Source organism: Oxyura jamaicensis, chromosome 5, assembly GCF_011077185.1.
Source record: "Oxyura jamaicensis isolate SHBP4307 breed ruddy duck chromosome 5, BPBGC_Ojam_1.0, whole genome shotgun sequence".
Classification (NCBI taxonomy): Eukaryota; Metazoa; Chordata; class Aves; order Anseriformes; family Anatidae; genus Oxyura; species Oxyura jamaicensis.
The window spans coordinates 56,496,082-56,516,677 of record NC_048897.1 but is presented as its reverse complement, the minus strand read 5'-3'; the positions used below and the strand labels follow the sequence as shown (position 1 = coordinate 56,516,677).

At 35.0% G+C, this 20,596-nt stretch overlaps 1 protein-coding gene across 9 annotated transcripts in view; it reads left to right on the top strand.

Moving 5' to 3' along the window:
* ELP4 (elongator acetyltransferase complex subunit 4) overlaps window positions 1–20,596 on the top strand; it is a 277,760-nt gene that overhangs the window by 43,355 nt on the left and 213,809 nt on the right. For 8 of the 9 annotated variants that reach the window (XM_035328538.1, XM_035328536.1, XM_035328539.1 and 5 more), the window contains 2 exons: window positions 13,810–13,918; window positions 16,668–16,774. In XM_035328538.1, the coding sequence (XP_035184429.1) occupies window positions 13,810–13,918; window positions 16,668–16,774 (216 nt within the window). Of the gene's footprint in view, window positions 1–13,809; window positions 13,919–16,667; window positions 16,775–16,859; window positions 17,345–20,596 lie in introns of those variants that run through there. The other variant, XM_035328541.1, reaches the window with a different exon arrangement.

Sequence of the window (20,596 nt, the reverse complement as noted above, 5' to 3'; positions counted from 1 at the left end):
CTGCCTTCAGAACAAAGTTCGATACAAGGCAGTGTAGTCCACTGCCTTCATCTGTAATGCTCATTATGATTATGTGTGATCTTGTTTTTAAATGCAGGAATTGAAAGATACAGGTTTGTTCCTTAATGCTAATACGGTATTCTGTTGGGAACACAAACAAATTGGTTATGGTATCAGAGTCATTTTCCCAGCTGCAAAATCAGAAGCTTCTCACAAAAACTTTACTGAGAGCATACAGAGATATAAGTTTATTTTCTGGAAGTAAACTTGTTTAGCAACAGGGAAAATGTGGACGCACATTTTTTTTCTGCAAAAGATGGTGTAACTTAAAAAAGGAAAATTATTATTCACAATGAACAGAAAACCTGTAATTTTAGGTATTTATTTGGTTATAATAAAAAGGTATTGGATAAAACCTTACATTACACAAAATATTGTCATAGTAGATGAAAGTTTTTCATCTGTAGATTAACTCTTGTATTAGATAAGTACATCATTCTCACCTATGTATTGCATTTTGTAAAGGTGTTTGAATACCTGCCACTGTTATTTATCTAGCTACCTGAAGCACTTACTGCTTCTAAAATACAGGGAGAAACCTGATTTCCTAGTTTTGCAGTTGGGATTTAAAACATACTAATATCCCTCTTGCGATGCAAAACTCCATCTCCTTAGCTAGTTTTAATACATTAGATGACAGTATGTCTTCAGAAAGGTTGATTACCTGGCTGTAGTTGGCACACAAAACCTATTTCATTGTACTCTCTTGGATATGTTACGTCATTGAAAAATAGGAACGTATTTTAGAGAAGTCCAGAAGCGTCTGTGGAACAAGTTTTTCTAAGATACAAATTGAAGGATGAAATCTTTTGTTTGTTGCAAACTTATCTGTGAAGTTTTTTGTTTTTATTTTTATCAATTCTGTATAAACCAATTCATTTGGAGAGAACTCCAAATGAGTTCTTCAAATGAGTAATATTATATCTCATTTAAAAATAATTTTAATTTTGAATTTTAACAACATTGCTTTACAATAAGCGCTAGAATATTTTAAAGGGGGTTGGAAAAAAAAAAAAAAAAAAAAAAAAAATATTGTTTCCAGAATCTTTGCTTAGCAGCTTTAAACAAATGAGAGCATTACATATATTTTTTAAATTGTTGTACTTCATGCATCCTTCTTTAAGCGCTAAACTGTGGAGAAAACTGTCATTAGGAGGAGCAAAGCTGCTGAGGGTTCCTTATACCCCACATTACTCAGTTCCCAGAGCCCTGCTGTGTAGTTGTTCCACTCTCCAAGAAGCCTGTTAAAGAGCCCCTGAGAGCATGTGTACAGCCCTCCATGTTAATAGTTAATTGGTGAGGATGGCAAGATGAGAGGACAGCCGAACATGTGGTCTCTCAGGCTCAAGCCGTAGACAGACCTTTCGTTATAATAACAGCAGCTGCTCACATTCTCACAACCCAGCTACTCACCATTCTGTTGCTGAGGTTTCTTACTGGATTAAAAAAGTAAAGAATATCTTTTCTTTTCCAGAGAATAAGAGAGGGGTTGTTTTTTCTTTTTTTTCAAGTGCATTTCTGTATATGTATTTAATTTGATCAGAGTAAGTTCTAGCATATGCTTTCTCTGTTGAATCACAGTCAGTACACTGGAGGCACAGAAAATACATCCTATTTTTCTGAAGATGTAGTAAACTCCCCATTTATTCCCAGAACAGTTATTTCTGTATCTGCTGTGTTATCCTTTGCCTCCCAACTGTATTAATTAGCGGGTCTGCAAGTAAAATCTTCACATAAATAATTTCTGTGGAAGTAAATATAAGATTTCAAAATCAAAAGTATTGCAAGTTTTTATGTTTGCATAACCTATACAGAAAAAAAAAAAAATGGTTGCATTTTTATCTGCTTTGTCTTGAAAAAAATAGTTGTAACTCATGCCATATCTTGTCTATGACAGCCACCAGGTCTGGTTACTCTGGTGAAGAAGAAATAAAACTCAACATAAACTCAATAAAACTCAATACTCCAATCAAATCAATAGTACAGATTTTCAACAGGGACAATGCTATTCCAATCCAGACTAGTTAATCTGTAGTCTGAATTGCATTTTATATTAATTACTTTATATATAAGTAGTTTATGATCGGTTTCTCTCATATATTTTGCCACATACTCGTCACATTGTACTGTGACAGAGAGTTCCACAAATGAAATCTGTGCTGTTTCTTTATTTTGGAAAGTTTAATTTTGCCTTTACGTTTCATAAATTGTATCTTTGTTCATGGATGGTAAGACAGTGAGATGAAGCTCCCTATTTATCTTTTCAGTATTCTGATTGTTTTGTATGTTTTCTCATGGAGCCGCCTTAATCTGTTTTTAAAGTCGCATTTTTTTAAATCATATTTCACTTTGTTACAGTATTGAAATACAATAACTCTATTATTGTTTGTTCGCTTTTCCCTACAGTGATTCTATTTGTGATGATTTTCCCTCAGTGGCACACATCCACCAGTGTGGTTCTTTTATTATTCTAGCTATTCATTGTTTTGGATTTCATAACTTTGAATTGCTTTCAGCAGAATATGATGCTTATTCACCCAGTTTAATGGGACACTAAATGTCTTCACAGTCTTCTGTACGGGGATATTTTTGGTTTAAAAAAAAAAAAAAATTTGGTTGGGTAGAGAATTTTTTTTAATAATTTAAAGAAACTGTGGTTCATTGTAGAAAACAGATTCTTTGTGTTTTATTGATGAAACTTTTATAGCAGTGTATGAAGAAAACCAAAAAATTATCTTTTCTCAACCACAAAACCAGGAATCCACTATTCTGGAAGCAGATTTCAAGAAAATGACACAAAAAAAACTTAGCAAATTATAAATTTTATTCAGATGATGTGTGACAAGTTTTACTTGATTGATATTTTCTTCTGATTGAACATACTCTTATCTTACACTGTCTGTCAGGAAATAAATATTGAGATACTTATGAATGTGATTAAAACAGTTGATGGAAGGTTATTTTTCAAGGCTTTCTACTGCTTCTTGAAAACGAATGGTGCCTCTGAAATAAGATGGTGCCTTTGAAAAGGGAAAATTACCTACATTTTTAAAATCTAGCCAAAAAAAAATGATCAGGGAGGGAAGATTGAAGAGGGATTTGATTTATTGTTACACTTTCCAAATTAAGGAATATTACTGAAATGAGAACAAACTCTTCTTCCTGTATTTTGAAAATCTGTGCTTTTTGGTACCTAGTGTTAAAAAAAAAAACACCTTTCTTGCTACAGAATGTAACTTAAGGGACTTTAATATCACTTTTTTATACTTGTAAAAGTCTTGAGTTTGTATGCAAAATATTTTCCTAATATTTTTCTTCTTTTTCTTTAATTGCTAGAAATAATTTATCATGTGTACATATTTATAAATCCGAACTAGTAAATAATGTTCATAATGCTGTTCTGCGTGTTCCCAACTTTGTATCACTTAAGTAACCAGGCAGATTTGTGGATATGTATTTTTTAAGTAGATTATTGTTTTCATTGAAAGAACTGTAGCTCTTTAATTGAAGCCATTCTTTATTTTGAGCATGAAGCTATATTACTGGTAAGGACTAACCACTGTATTAGTCAGCATGTACCAAGGGAAATTAATTGACTAATGAAAAGTCAGTCTGAATAAGTCTTGTTACAGAACCTGTCCTCAGAGTCGGAAGTTCTGTTTAGCAAGGTATTTTCATTATTTCATCCCGTATGTTAAAAAATTAATTTCCTGCAATATTAATGTTTTGATGCTTTGAATCAACTGAGGTGCATGAATTACTGTCTGTTTCAGTGTAGAAAAATTCAGAAACAAACCTTTTCACATCATAGCCTTTTGTGTTCACACTTAGGAATCTAGCAGCTAAACTCGAAGTCGAGCAATAGCGTGCTTTAGAATCCATTGCAAATACAGGATTATCAGACGTGACTCCCAATAGCTTGTGAGTTTATCAGTTATTCCTATGACAAGAATCAAGAGGGATTGCATGCCTTAGAACTCTAACTTCTGAGAGTTCACAAGTGTAAAATGCTGAATAACCTTCAAATTATTTCATGATGTAGCCATTGAACAAGAACTTGTATCAAGAACTAAATGTCATGTACTTTCTCTATCATATTTAAGTAAGCTTTCAAAATCCTCTGCCATATAGAAACTATGGAGATGAAATGGTCATTATATTTTACTGTGTTTTACTGGATTTTAAATGTGACGTGCAATTGTATGTGAGAAATAGAGTTTAATATTCATATAAAGTAATATTGAGAGTCGTGAGTTTATGACAGGTATTCTTGGATTATCTACATAATTTCCAGTGTGAATGTTATGTATTTGGGTATTTTAGACATTCATAAAGGCATCTTAAAATTATAATCTTGTAGCAAGCTCAGAGAAGTGTTAAACAATTTAAAATGTATGTTGTATGACAATAAATTATTTTGTTTTCAATTTCTATTATTGTTGATAGCATTTGCTAGTCAATTGCAGAAGAAACAGAAATATTTTGTTATTTCATAAAATAAGTTTGTGGTTGCCAACAGGCTGTATTCTGGCTCTGCCCCTTCTGATTTGGTAACAACTACGCATTTCCAAAACAAATACGGTGCTCATCTGGAACATTTTTAGCACCATGTTATTTGTCTTCTAGTTTACTTATCCATATTATGATGAAGGATAGATGCATGCATTAAAATTGCATGACTAATTTTGCTCTCATTTCAATTACTTTTACTTTTTAGGAAGGCATCGTATCTTTTCACTGTCATCATCAACACAGTATTTTAATCAAAATAAATCATTCTTCCAAAATGAGTGTGTTAAGCTTTAAAAGTTAATGAGTATATGCAAGATTGCAATGTCTTATTTTACATTTTATTTATGTAATCTGAAAATACCCATATGAAAACTTTAAAAAATAAGATTTAGAACTAAATCTTTCAACTGCAAGATTAGATCTAAACAGTTAAATATCCCATCACAGTATGGAGATAGTCATCTGTTCAAGCATATGGAATCTTTTGGCTACTGGACTAAGTAGTTAATATAATGCCCAGTGTCCAGACATGGACACAACTGTTATGGAAGCAGAAGGGAAGAGGCTCATGTATTGAGCCCATTTGGACAGTGATAAGTAAAGATTAGAAGAGTGACTTTAAATAATGCAGGACAAAGTAGTTATCTGCTTAAAGCAAGCAACTCTGTTGGAAAATGAAGGTAGTATTTTTTTTCTGAAGTAACACTAGTTGTTTTTTTTTTTCACATAAGTAGAATGACAAGTTTTTGGGAAAAAAAAAAAATCCCTGTGAATGTTGGACTAAAATGGGGTTTTGTCTTTTGTATTTCAGCACAAAGAACGATAATTTTCTGTTACGCTATTTCACATTTAAATTCTTGCATAAGTGTTTTCTATATTTCTATATTTCTATAAGTGTTTTCAAATAAATGAATATTGAATTTCTGTGCAGCATTTACTTAGAAACATTTATGTACGAACTTCTGGTGTTGTTTAAAAACCCTGAAATTTCAGAATCTAGCTTTACTTTTTTGTTGTTTATAACTGCTCTATTAATTACAATATAATCATAATAAAGAGGAATACTGCATCTTTAATGATGTTTTTGTGCCTGTGTAGTTAAGCTTTAATGCTGGGGGGGGGGAAAGATTAAATTAGCCTTGTAACCTCTTTCTCTTCCAGACTGATGATGGAAAATAAAAGCTCTTAGCCACAGAATGTAACACTTAGAATTAATATTTAATTAGACCAGCAAATTGTACACCGTGGCTGAAAGCTTCCAAAGAGTTGTTAGTGCCACAATTGACCTACAAGTTTAATAATAACTCACTTCTAGGAGCAAGTGCCAGTTCAGCATAGTGGAGCCACTGTAAGAAAGTCCTGTGAGATTAAAATCAGCAAACCAAATGGCAGGCGAGGATTCCTGGGATGGAGCCTTCTGGAAAGCTGGGAGCTGGAGTAGCTTTTCAGCCAGGATTCAGATGAGAACAGTGGGCAAAAAAAGCTGATCCCTCCTGTTCTGGGAGCTTCTGGTTGTAGGCCAAAATCCTAGAACAGATTTTTTCTAAATGTTCTTACTGCAGCTATTAATTTATATCACAAATCAAGTAATGAATGACTCATCTTCATACTTGAATTCAGTTTTAATACAAATGTTATCTCTTAATTCCCAGGTCATGAATTTTACTCATGGAAGAACAGGATTTTTTTGGTTTGATGTGCAGTTTTCTGTGTTTATGTAGTAGAATGTTTCATTTTATGTTATTTTATTTCTACAAAAAAGGGTTCTTGTTATAGTCTGATGAGCAATTTGTCATAATATTACGAAATTCATAAATTAAATATAATGTATAATTTACAATGTATGATATATATATATACATTGTAAAATAGAACGTTTTGAAGGTTAAAGAGTTTAATTTTGCCATTCGTTTTGTGAATGGGTAAAATACAAAACCAGTTAAGTCTCCTGTTAGATAACCACCTGAGCCTTAATTCTATGACAAATTATTCTAGTGAAATAGGGCACCATAAGTTCAAAATTGTGCAAATACAGAGCAACAGACTGAGGAAGGAACATTCTGCATTATTTATTGGCTAGATCCTAAATAATTAAAGAAATGCCTACTCATTAGTTAAAAATTAAAGCAGGTGAGGGCCTTGCCAGCAGAGGGAGCAGTCAGGTCTTTCCTTAGGTTCCCATCATTTCCAGCCTACCCATCATTTCCACCCTACCTCTTCTTACTGCCCAGCCAGTTTCCCATCTGGATCTAGCTTTGCCAGCCTGCTCCTGATGACAGCCTATAATTTTATACTGAATAAGGGATTCGTTTTTTAAATGATTTTATATTTCAGAACCTTGCACTTGATTAGAAATACAAGCTAGATGTTCCTGTTGATGTTTGTGTACAATTAGTTGAAATAATAGTGGAGGATCCTTTTGGTCACCTGTGTGTAAAAGGCAATTGACTGTTTAAGGAGTTCTAAGTCTCAGCAATAGTTAACCTGAATTGGTAAGCAAATTGCACTGATTATTTTTTTTCAGGCAAAACGACAAAAGAAAGCACTTCTAAACCTTTTATTTTATCATGAATAATTCCCAGTGGAGTCTTAGGATTTTAGTTAAGCCAGTTAGTCTCAAATACATTCATCTCAGCAGTTTTGTTATGGCTCTCAAGATCTGATGATGTGACACTCTTTCTTTCTGTCTAGTTTTGCATCTATACCTACCGCCTTATTACCATATTCAGTGGTAATACTGAATATTTTTAAGTGTTTAATTTTGTAAACAAATCAGTTCAAATGGTCATTTCATTTTTGAGATATTAAAGACAACTAATAACATGCAGTTCTCTATGTATGAGTTTCTATACCAATGAGACAAGCTCATTAATAAGGACCAAATAGTGTTCCAGGGAGGTGCTGGGCTCAAGTCATGCACAAATTTCTTCCCAGCCCCGCATCCTTTACTGGAGAAGAAAGCAGGGGTCTCGATTGGGCTTATTTCACTTACCCACTGTGTAGGACTTGAGCAAGAGCCCTGCTCCCCAGAATCATTTGTGGTCACCTGCAGCCTGTGCTCTCAGTTTATGAATGCTGAGGAAACAGGAGTCAGAAGAGAAAAGCACTGAACAAGGGATTCAGCTCAGAAAGTGTCACCCAGTAATACCCCATACCTCTGGCACCTCTTTTTGTCAGATAATAGGTAGATTTTTGGCACCCAGCTTTCTCAGTTTTGATTCCCATGTCATCTTCACCATGCCACTAAATATTTTCACGTGGCACCCCAAAGCCTTAGTTACAGCCTCCTAAACCAAGCCTTAAAGAGCTAGGGGTAGTCAGGGCTTCAGCAACAGAGCGAGTTCAATCCCCAGCCCTCTGTTGACTGGCTTGTGATTCTGGACAAGTCATGTGGCATCTTTGTGCTTGTTTCATTACTTGTAAATGAAGAATGCAACACTTTGCTGATGTTTGGCCCTTGACTTACTTGTAAAGAAGCTCTCATTCAGGTCTTCATTCTAATGGCAAAGCAAACATACATTTTATTTGGGGTGCCAAGGTTTTCTGACATTTAATTCCTTTTTAGCTAAAATAATTAAAAAGTCCAGGTCATCCGTTTTCAGTGAAGATTGAAAGATAGTTTTTAGTGTGTGATATTGAGTTTTGATTTCACGATTGATAATTTTTCTTGAAAATTTATACCAATTTTTTTTTCTTAATTGGGCACTGTCATCCACCTTAATCTGATATGTTTGATGATAATCATTGCAAAGTTCCCATAAAAGTGGCACTGTTTCAGGTGTGAGAGAAGGTAACCATGGCTCAAATGTTTTGAGTTTTCAAGATTCAAAAATGCTCGTTCTAACTAGTTTCACGGTTGAAAGACTCTGAGATTATAAAGACTATCAATACAAACATTATTAAAAGCAACTTTAAAAGAACAACCAAAATCTGGAATTAATGCATCATGTAACATATTGGCCAACAGATGCTTTGTCACTCCCTTCTCATTTGGGTGAGTATGTTGTGTCTAATTACCTACTCATGTCTTTGCTACATGTCCTTTCTTTGCTTCTGTAACTTGTGTAAAATTATTAAAAGATAATTATTCATTGCTTGAAATTTGCTAGATTAACATAGTGTACATATAAACAAATCAAAATGAATGCCGCTCTGATTTCATCCATGTGAACAAATATTTATACGTAAGTTCTCTTACAGTCAGTAGGGTTTCTCAGAGGTAAAAGGAGATTCTGTTAGAATCCTTACATGTGTACTTCTCATCACTGAAAGTGTTAGAAGGTTGTAGAAGATCCTTGAAGAATATTTCTGTGTTATCAGTCTTCTAGCAGACATCACACCTGCATTCAGTTTTCTTGTCATATTGATACGATTTTCTACATACCAAAATTCCTTAATGTAACTACTGTTGCTCACCTTATATTCAGTGGTCTGAGCAAACGTTAATTTTATAGCCTAAATTCAAAGTTCAGTTAGTAGATTTGGTGTGTGCAAGCACTGAAAATGGTGCTAATCAGCTTGGAGTTAGAATGGGTATTAGAATTATAGACTTTACAGGCTTTATTAATTCCTAATAGAACAGTTTTGGGCAGAGCATTTATTATTCTTTTACTTTCAGAATTTCAGAGTTTTTGAATAATTAAAAAGCACACAAACTGTATCTCTGTAAAACTAGTACAACGGCCTAATACCTGACTTCTTTTAGTTAAAATGTATGGGTAATTCTGTGATTTTAGTAGTAGTAATTAATTACAAGTGGCGATAAAAATATAAGCCATGTGTTTTAATATTAATAAATTATCTTTTCAATTTAAAATCCTTTGGAGATTAGTAGTTAGGACTAATGGTAAATATTTGTATATTGTGAAGTCATTACCACCATATTGTATGCTAATCTCTTGGTAAATATCAAGAGTTATTTCATCTATTGAATATCCAGGCAGCGTTTCGTTATATTCCAATGTGGTTGCATTTGTTACTACAATAAGCTTACTTCAGTGTTATGACAGAGTTAAAAGAGGCAAAAAAAAAAAAAAAAAAAAAAAAAAAAAAAAAAAAAAAAGGCACAACCAATTTTTTGAGTTTGTTCTGAAAACTTGCATACCAAAATTTGCCTTAAGTTCTCAAGGTTGATATCACTTTGTATAAACTTGCTCACTTGATGCTTCGAGACCCTTCAAATAAAATGTCAGGATTACTGGACTCAACTGTTGGTAACGACAATTACAGTTTTATCTAGGCTGGAAGGGGAGTATCTTTGAATTCTGTGCTGTCATATGTAATGTATGCAATTCCAAATGTGATTTTTTTTGGTCCCAGTGCTAGCAGTTGGTTGTATGTTTGTTTGTTTTTCGTGTAAGGAAACCCATTTTAGGACTAAAAATTTTAATTAAACATTTTTAAAGAAATTCAGTGATGGGACTAGCTTATCAGAATGTAAATGTTTACCAGAATTAGTTTACCAGAATGTAAAGGTACAGAATTAAATATAGCCTCACTACCAAAATACAGGCCTAATGTCTGTTTGACAAAAGGCAGTCTTAAAATACCTAATTTTAAATTCAATATATAAATTGATATTGAAAGCCTGTTTATTAATGTACTGATGATGATACAAATTTATGAAGTCTGTGTGACTCAAGAGCTTAACAGGTGCTAGTTGCGTTTCATTGTAGATCTGCAACATGAGTCTCTTATTCTTTTAAATGTTGAGATTGTTTGTATTTACTATGTAGAAATGTTGAGCTTCTTCTAAGATTTTCCATTCTTAGACTTTTGTCTATTCAATGTTGCACAAGGACTGAGAATTTAAATATTCCTATTACATAAATTTTATGATTTTTAAATTTCTTTAGAATCTGACAATAAAAATGGGCTGACGTATCTCTCTGGGTTTTAGAAGAATTTTGACAGCAAATGAGTGGAGATGTAGAAATTAGATCAAAGCAGAAAAAGCAACAAGATTTTTTTTTTCTAATACGGAATGCAGCTGAACCAATGTTGATTTGATAAATAGTGGTAATGATAATATTGATGTTCATTAAGAACTCAAACCACAAGCAGTAGACAGTTTTAATTTCAGTATGTATGTTTGAGCATACAAGCTCTCTGTGTGTTTGTGTTGGTAGAATACAGTGCTATACACTCCGACACAGAAGACAATACATTTTAGACTGCTTTATTTGTAAATAAGTATTTTTAAACATACATAATGAATTACTTAAAGCTCTGCAGATTCTGCAAATAAGTAGAACAAAGCAATCTTTTTCTACAATTGCCTTTCTCTAAAAGCTGGTTAAAGAGGTATGAACAGTTCCCATTTATTTATCCAAGTAGCTAAATGGATTTCCTTCCAACAATGTTTTGAAAGTGCACTTTGTTTGAGCTCAGATATTACAAGTTCGAGCTTAAAAGAAAATTTCTGTTTAAAGCAGTGAGCACTAAGTAAGATGCTCTGAGCATGGAATGAATGCTCAGCCCAGCCTGCACAACAGGGTTGCTACCATGTTGTTAGAATCATTATATTTTGGCTGAACTAACTAATATAGAAAAACTGCTGTATGTCTACCGAACTGAAAACTTTCCAGGGTTAGGTTGGTTGTGTTTTGGTGGTGGTGGTGGTGGGTTTTCCTTTTAATTTATTTTTAATGCTTTTTAAAACAATACCTCTTCTAGCTGCCAACAAACTCTTTCCCTGAATCCCCCCATTCCTGGCTTCCCTCCTAACCATGTCCTGGCTCATCTCCAGAGCTGCCAAGTTTATGCCAGAAGCAGGAGGTAGATTTGTATGGGGCTGGAGGAAGATCTGGAGCTCTGTTAAATTTTCAGGCCCAGATGGGGCAACATGATTTGTGTGTTTATGTCAGTATGCCATACATCACAACTATCTGTGTGCTGACGTCAGCTTTGATTGGACGTTAATGTGCTGAATGCTGCAAACTAGAAAATACATGATAGATACAGATCTATGACAACAATGCCACATAAGCAAATGTCTATTTGTTGTGGCAATTCCTTGTGGAAAGCATTGCCCAAGATACGCTGCATTAAGCTCAGAAAGTATTTTGACACAATTTAAAAACAAAAAGTCAACGGAGGCAAACAGACTACAGTTTAAGAAAGCAAACCTGTTCAGAAAAGGAGCTTTGAACAATGTGTTGAATTGTTGCCTGTGTCTCGTTAGGTTGAATTGCTATCCTTCACTTGAATTTTTCCAGAACTAGGCTTGACTAGGAATGATGCTGTTCTTACTCTTTACAGGACTTTTAATGATGAAGGAAGATGCCTTGCTGATGATTGAGCATCTTTCCGTCCACAGTTTTTGTAGCCATTGTTTGTCAAAACCAGCAAGCAAAGATTAGTGGACAGCAAACTTTTTATTGAAATGGTCTAACTATTTTTCCTACAATAAGAGTTCAAGTTAGCTTCCAGAAATCATCAGTATTTTACCTGTTTATTTATATAACAGTTTAGTGTTTCTTGCTTATGTGAATAACATGCAGGAATCTGCTTAAGAACTGGCAAAATAAGGTAATTTCCAGTCTGTGGTTTTGCAAAGATCACTGGCTACTTCAGATTTATGGCATCTTTATGTGATTACCCCAGTAAAACAGTGTGACCAAGAGTTTCCATTAAAATACAGTATGCTCTCCCTCTCTTCCCAAAGAGGAAATAATTTGAAAGTCAGCTTTAATATTTCAGTGGTAGATATAATTAGGGCAAACAATAATGAAGTTTAAGGCTTGATGTGGAGACAACTTTCTTTTACCTCAATTCACTTTCATTATTGCTCAGAAAGGAAATACTTTAGCAACATTATTTTATCATTATCCATTGTCAGACTTTGCAGGTAGAACTGAAGTTCTCTGATTCCACAGGGATAGACCATTTTGGCCTGTGCACAAGTAGCAGCTTTGAAAAGAGACCAGTCCACAGGATTTAATGCCATCTGGCCCATAAGGTGGGGAGAGGGGGGTGGTGGAGGTACCAGGGGATTGGTGGCTTTAGGCCTTGTACCCTGAGCAGATTGGGCTGTGCAGGACGGGCCACAGTTAGTTTGTGTAACGGTCTAAAAACGGAGTTCAGATCCTCTTTGATGGGAGCAGGAAATGGTCACCTTCCGTATCTGCCTCATAGGCTTCTCTGTGGCCAGGAGATTAGATAAATTGTTGAACTGTGGGCTTGTGTAAGCAGTTGGTGTATTCACTATTTTAACAAACGGGTATGTCAGTGTAATGTACAGACTGTACTAAATTACCACGGGATGTTGCTTTACTCTCTGGTCCCAATTACTGTGCAAATTGTCATTTTCAAATGGTTCACCAGAATTTAAGTTGACCTTTTGTACTGTTAGTCACGTAGTTTAATAATGGAAGCTCAGAACGTACAAAAGACTTTAAGATAAACAACAAATAGAAAATTCTAGCTTGGAGCTACAGAGCTAATTCTTCGTACTTGGCATGGATGTGTTTTGAGGTGATTGGACTTGATACCCCTGGAGATATGATGGGCAGAGCATCTACAGCCATCAGGAGGAAGAGTACACCAGCTGTCCTGGCAGTTGTAACAGAACTGTTTCGTATCTTAAAGAAGTCTTTTGCTTTTTAGCACAGTTTTGTCTCTTTTTCCTTTTGCTTATAAACTCATGACATTATCAAAGCACTTACAGATCACAAATACATTGAGAGATGGTAATGCAACTTGAAGCTTTAGATTCAGATTTGTAGAAAGGAACTTTTAGAAAGAGAAATACTGGAGAAAATGCTTTGTTTCTACTTTTTAATTTGTGCTGCTTGATGACCAAAATGAGTAATCATGTGGGTTGTGCATGCTTAAAATATTAGACCTGTCTAAGTGTTTTAAGAAACAAGGTTTTCAGGACACAAACAAAAGCTGGGCATCGGACTCGATACAATCAATGCATGGTGCTTAACTGCCACATAGCTTGTAAATATCTCCAGTATGAACCAATGCTTATCTTACATAGGTTAGGAAAAGATGAATTTAGTACTAAGTTGGCTCTTTTATGTTTTCTTCGTGTCAAATACATTTTCCTTTAGAAATAAATTCCCAGCCATTTTTAAAAATAGAAAATAGCGAAAGTCCTCAATGCAATTTCTAGGTATTGATGACCTACTTTTCCCCCAGTTTGTCATTGAGAAGACCAAGGCTTAGTCCATGAACATTAATTACCTTTTTCATCACATATGATGTGTATTTTGTTTCCGTGTCTTACAGAATAAAGCAATTATGGAACGTGTAACAAACTTGTCAGATATGGTAGTTGGTCTTGAATCATTTATTGGCTCTGAGAGAGAAACCAATCCATTATACAAGGATTACCACGGTAAGTTCCATCTTTAGCAATGCAAGAAGTCTGCCCTGAGTGTTTCTAGGGCACTTAGCGGCTTACCCTCCAATTGGGTATCTCCTATAAAGTAGCATTTGATTTCATTTTAGAATACACCTCTTAAATGTTTCTCCTTGCTAACCAGTCCTGAGTTTGGAAAATTTTCCGTAAAGTGCATTAAGGCTGCAAAGGAAACATGGCAACTCCTTGCATGTTGTCAAGCCGTATTACTGAGGCATGGCTCAATCAGATGTACATCTCAACAGGCAGGCTTTGGGGAATTCACATGCAGAGGAGGCTTGGCAATCATCTGACCAGTGAGCTGAACTTGTCATGAAATCAATACTTCTGATCTGCCAAGTTTTAAGTAGAGAACATGGAAAAACATATATAAAGGTGAAAAAACTGCTAAATGATGAGCTATATAAACTTTATCTAAAAATAATGTACTGTTTTGCAGCTTTCGGTTATGGCAGCTGTGAACTTAAATAAATATGGATATATAGGGCACATAAAATATGAAACTAATCTTGGTAAAAGGCATGTAGCCTTTCAAGTGATTTATCTTCAAAATGTGTAATGGTGTTTAATCCTCAATTTGTTTCCCAAAGATTTTGTAAGGTGTTACAGCAGAACTATTTAAATTTTAAAGATGAGATTAGATGTTATGCATAGCCCAAGCAGTGAATAACAAACAGTTTCAGCTAATCCAGAGCGGTGCTCTGAGTGTGCATAAATTACAGCTATTATTATTGTGATACTACTGTAGTTCCATGGAAACCTTCAGTCGAAAGTAAACTGCTTATCCGAAACCTGCTGTAAACATGTGAGAATGTGGCAGTGTTTGCCACAGCTAAATATATAGAAAAAGAAGCTAAGATGGTGTTGAGACACCACTGTGTGTATGCAGGCTGCAATTAATAAATCAGAGAAAAATCTTTTTTTTTTTTTTTTACTAAGAAAATAGTACATATTTCCTCATCTGAAAAAGGTGAATGAAAAAGAAACTGTGAACAAAAGCTAGAATAATTCGCCTAATTATCTTTCCAATTGTATAATTGTGATGTGGCATTTGTTTATGCTAGCATAATTCTGTCAATTTGATACTCCTTTTCTCAGCAGTGAAGAGATCTTTTAAGACAATGTGCATTTTAGCAGTTATTTCCTGTTCCCCTGTAAAAATGTATGCAAAATCATTTTCAGTACTACTTAAAAATAATATATATATACACACACTTTATATATATAAGTAATGTGCCATCTCATAGCTTTTGAGGTTTAGACAATTTTAATTTAACGTTCTAAAAATATTTTTAAAGGTCTTAACTGTGTGAATAATTTTTGTGTATGAATACATTTCAAGATCATTTATTTACTACAGATGGTAGAAGTTTTTGACATTACTCAGGGAAAAAATTGATTAAATTGTTGCATTATTTAATAAATACTGCATTAGTAATTTTGTTCAAATGCCTGAAAATTTAGGTGGTTGAAGAATCAGTAAAATAAAAATGATCTAGGTTGTCCTTAATTATTTTTTAAATAATATATACAAGCAATCCTTTGTTATGCCTGCTGTTCTTATATCTAATAATTATATTTTGAACTCAAAACCAAAATAAATATTTTTATATATCTTTGGAGAAAGGGGTAGAAGACTTCAATGTGTAAAAATATCTTTGTAATAATATTGAGAATTTTGTTATTAGTACCTGTAAAAATTAGACTTTGTAAAGTATTTAAATTGTACGAAAATTTCTTCCCTTATTCTCCCTCTATTTAAAAAAAAAAAAAAAAAAAGAAATAAAAAAGAAATAAACCCCTGAAAAATACTTGCCTTATTTTAAATAAGGGTTTTAGTGTTTGGGTTTTCTTTCTCACAGCTGCCGTTTTCAAGTGAGATGTCTTTTGTAAACGTTCGGTATTTCCATTTTGACACTGGCTTTATGAATAGCAAATATAGGCCAGTAATCGAGAAACCCTGTAGAATTTTCCTGGTTTTCAGATGTAGAAAATCACCCTTAGGTTGTTCAGAAACTATATTAGGCTGCACAAAAACCATCCAGCGTCCTTGTCAGAAAAAATCAGCTTGAGCTGCAAGTGACAGAATGCAGAGCTTGCAGTGCACCTAGTGCTGGGGAAAAAATCTGAGCGGCTACACGAACCTCTCGCGGGAAGAAAATGCATCTCCCTTAGGATGGCGTAGGGGTTAAAATTCATCAAAAATGGTGATCTGAATTGGTGGTTTCCAGAAACTTTTTTCCAAGCCGCTTTCAGGCGCAAAGCGCGGTACTACTCATTAGAGCTTCAGTGGTTATCAGTAACCCATAAGCCTTGTTTTGCTGGCTGCTTACTGGTGCATTTAATAAAATAAAGATCACTCCGTGGTGCCGTGGGCAGCATGCAAGGTGATAGCCATATTTGCTTACTGTAAATACAAGAGAAAATCACACACAAACCGGCTGTAGTTTTGACAAGTATTAAGATCCCTCTTTACATCTGTACTTCTGTACCAAAGTGCAATTAGTTTTCCTCGCACAAGGATTTCTGTTTATCTTATTCTGCTTGATTACTTGAGTATAATCGCACCGTTTGCTTCATTGCTCCTGGTAGTAAGCTCCAGTTTAAAAAGGGGAGGATGAGTGTGTGTAAATATAGGGAATTCTGCTGTAAGACTCTAATTTATGCATCTGGATGACAGCGTTTCCTTATTTTTTTCACCTCCTTTACTTTTTCTTTCCACAAGGTTTGCTTCACGTACATCAGATTCCTCGGCTTAATAGCTTGATCTGTGATGTGTCAGACACGAAGGACCTTGCTTTTAGATTAAAAAGGAAGCAGTTCACCATTGAGGTAAGAGAAGCAGTTTTGTTTCGCTATTTCGAACCCAAAAGGTGGAGCTAATCCCATCTCTTATGTTTCGTTTTGTGAACTACAGGAAATATGCACCCGATGTTGTAAATTCATTGTGTTGGTTTTGCTTTTCCGAATGGTTTTATAAAACATGGTAGTGTGCCTTCTAATTGAAGATGTCTCATTTGCCGCACTAAATCGGTCCGTTATAAATAGTTTATTTTGGTTTAAAATGTACATAGAAAGTAGGCCACAACCTTCAATAACAAAGCGTGACATGTTTCTAAGGATGTCAGGAGCATATTTAATTAAATGTTAATGACTTGCTCTTACTTGTGTTAGTGGGTGGGAAAGTAGCTACATGTTATTACCCCAGTAGAGGGATTTTAATGTATAATGCTGCCTAAAATTGTGTGTGGTATGAGGGATAAGTGTCCTTATCAGTATTCAGAAACCATTTTCTTTGCATTACTGAAATCACCTTTCGCTCTTTTATGTCATTTTAAACACAGTATCATTTACACTAATGTCCTTAAGTAAATTTCCTACTAAATTTAAACTTTTTTCTGTGACCTTTATGCAGACAGTCCTGATAGAAAGCAGTAATACAAAAGATGTATTTCATTTTAATCTTGCTAAAGAACAAATGAACATAGCGCTATTAAGCAATTAGAGCTGATGTATTTATTAACCAAGTAATGCTTAGAGATGGAAGATGGCTTTTGGGGTGATGTGATAGTCATCGGTACAGTCTGGGCAAATTTTTTTTTAACAAAGACATAAAACAGCCAAGCATCCCTGACAAACCATTTTGTTTAATCTCTTTTCAAATGAAAAGCTCTTAAGCAGGCCACTTGTCTTAACTGCTTGAAACCATAAAAAGAGAGAATTGCCACCAATAAATTAGCATATTTTTTACTCCATCACCAAATTATGGTCAATGTGGCTTGGCACTGCTTTGGTGTTTGGGACTTCACCCTTAAGTGACCACTTTGGCCCTTATTTGACCCTCTGCCCTTTTTAGCTGGCCACTTGATAAGGTAACTTGCGGGTTCTCTCTCTTCACTGCCCCCTCCCCTTCACAATTGCAAGTAGCCCTAACCTATAAATCATTGAAAGGGCCCTATCAAGTGACAAATTAAGGTGCCCTCCTCCTAATTAATGGTCATCAATGTCTTTAATTATCTAATCCTATTGAGAGTAGTTAATAGTTAATCAGGCAGCCAGTTCCTCAAGCAGGTCATCTCTGCATGCGTGCTAGAAGTTTCTCAAGTAGAGGTATCCTCTTCAAAAGCCACTTAAAGGCAAATATGTGAAGGCAGGCTTTTTTCTCCAAAGACGTTCATTTGTCATGTTCCTTATTTTCCAGAGAAAGTGGTTAATGCAGCCCGGCCTTGTGAGCTATTAAGCCATTTTAACAACAGCTTTTAAGCGTCACATTACAAATGAAAACCTTAATAGTCTATGGTTGGTTTTAAAATACAAATGTTATTACTGTTTTCAGAAATGTACAGAGGCATGCCCTATCATTTCACAGCATAGGAAATTCACAGCTGTTACATCTGAGAATTAGAATATTTAGTTTTTTTCCTTACTGTAAATCCTGACTCAGAATATCATTTTTCTGTCAGCCGTTAGAATTTGGGAATCTAATTTGTAATGCGATTTGATGGGGGGCGGGGGGGAAGAGGGGCACTAACCAGGAGGCTCTGTAAAAAAGATTTCATTAGCCATGGGCCAGAACTGTAGGAAATGGGGGCAGTGGAACTCTTGGAACAACCTGTCGCCTTAGACATGCGTGGATGAGCCACTTGAAAAATTCCTGTCATCATTGCTCAGCTGCAGCCCCTTTCAGATTCTATTGAGAGATATGCTTTAGAGAAAGTCGACTGACACAAACTATTCGTTTTCGAACACGTGGGATCTCTGTCCTAGTGCGATCCTCCTGTACGTTTCACCAATCTGTAATCCAAAAGGTTTTCTTCCTTATATTAGGAGAGGCAGACTACAGCTAGGCTGACTGTAGCAATGAGGTTCGTAAGAAAAAGGGAACAAGGGAAAATTGGCTTAAGAAGGGATGTGAATACAGTCTTCTAAAACTGGGTTCTGCAGTTAGAATGTGATGAGTCAGCAGTCGGTTTTGTTCTGGTGGTAAAAGCATAAAGCGGCACAACAAACAGTCTGCGGTACAAGCAAGAGAGGGTATGGCTTATACAAAGTGCGTCTGGGTTTATGACTTCTTTAGTAGCTTAAATGTGAATTCAACATATATTTTGAGAACATAACGGTTTTAAGAAAACAGCTACTTCGTCGCATACACGATTTGGGGTAATAATAGTAACCTCTGTTTGAAATGCCCCTTTAAAATCAAATTACGCAATAAAAGTTAGAAATACCCAACCTCTGATTTATGGTGAGGTTTCTCCAACAAGGGTTTTCACCACTAGACCTTTTTTATTTTACAGTTTATAATGAGGGCATGGGACATGGATTTTCTCATGTCTGGATTGCTCAACAGTTAAGTAACTCTTTACAGTTTGGCCCCCATCAGTAACAAACTTTAAATGTCAAAACTGTTTTATTAGATTTCATTTTTGTGGGAGGGATTCTACCTCTTTATAATCTGCAGATTCATTTAACTGTTTCATTTTTTTTCTCGTCTCTTTGTCAAAATAATGTTGATTGAAGTGTGTTCCAAAGGTGTTTTTTTCAACTGAAGAGTGACAGTGCTTTTTAGTGAATAGTTACGAGCGCTCGTCTTCCATTTTCAAATTATGAGGTAGACCTTTTCCAGGAAAACTTAGATGCTTCTGGTGAAAGGTGCAGTAGCTACATCATGCTTTCCCAGATCTTCATGTTAGTTAATAGCAATATATTATTATATGCAATATTATCAGAGACCTATCGTATGTGCATACCACTTTAAAGGACACAATTTTGAAGTTAGCCTGTCTAATCCTATTTCTTCCCACTTTGGAATCTTAATTAGAAGGAGATAAAAACCATCATTTGACTAAATTATTGTCTTGAATCTGTAGCAAAAGGTATAATCCGCAATTGGGCCAATTAGTGTACCCCATAGTTAGCTATGCTGAGGCAGGAAACTTGATTAGATCTGACACCAGCCTAGTTCCCACTGTTGTTTTGCCAGGTATGATGGTCAGACTTCAAAGGGCTTGAGGCATCAGCAGGGCAAGGTTTGGAGGCCAGCTTAGGTCCGGTCGTTAATCTCTCTGCTAAAACCACAGCAGCCCTCGCACAAAACAAGCTTACACGACACAATCATGCGGTATTAAAGTTTGGGTTGAGTCATGCCAATTTGCCTTTGATTTTCTGATGATTGACTAAAAGATGGCTACATGACTAGACACATACTGAAAGTTTACTGATTAGGTACGTTCCCCAAATATTTGAAATATTTTTTGATTTCTCAGTTAAATGATATGACAACCCATTTATCTTAATGAAACTTTTCAGCAGGGTCATTTCTGAAGTATTTTTGCTTTGTTTGTAGCTCAGAGTGTTACTTTTATCAACGTGTGGTAAATTTTGTAGAAACATTATACTCACATTTTTTATTTGATAGATCTTCATTGTTCCAAAGCCTCCTGTACCAAAACCAAAGGAATCTGTATCTGTTCATTTTTTTCACTCCTAGAATTTATGAGGAAACGTTGTTTGTCTTTGTTTTGTCTTACTCACAAAAAATGAAATTCCTCTTAATTATTTTCCACCTCAGTGTTGAGTAAAGTGCTGTTCCATGGCTGTGATTACATAAGTGTTCCTTTCTTTTGCCTTCTGATTTGTTGAAATATTGCAGTA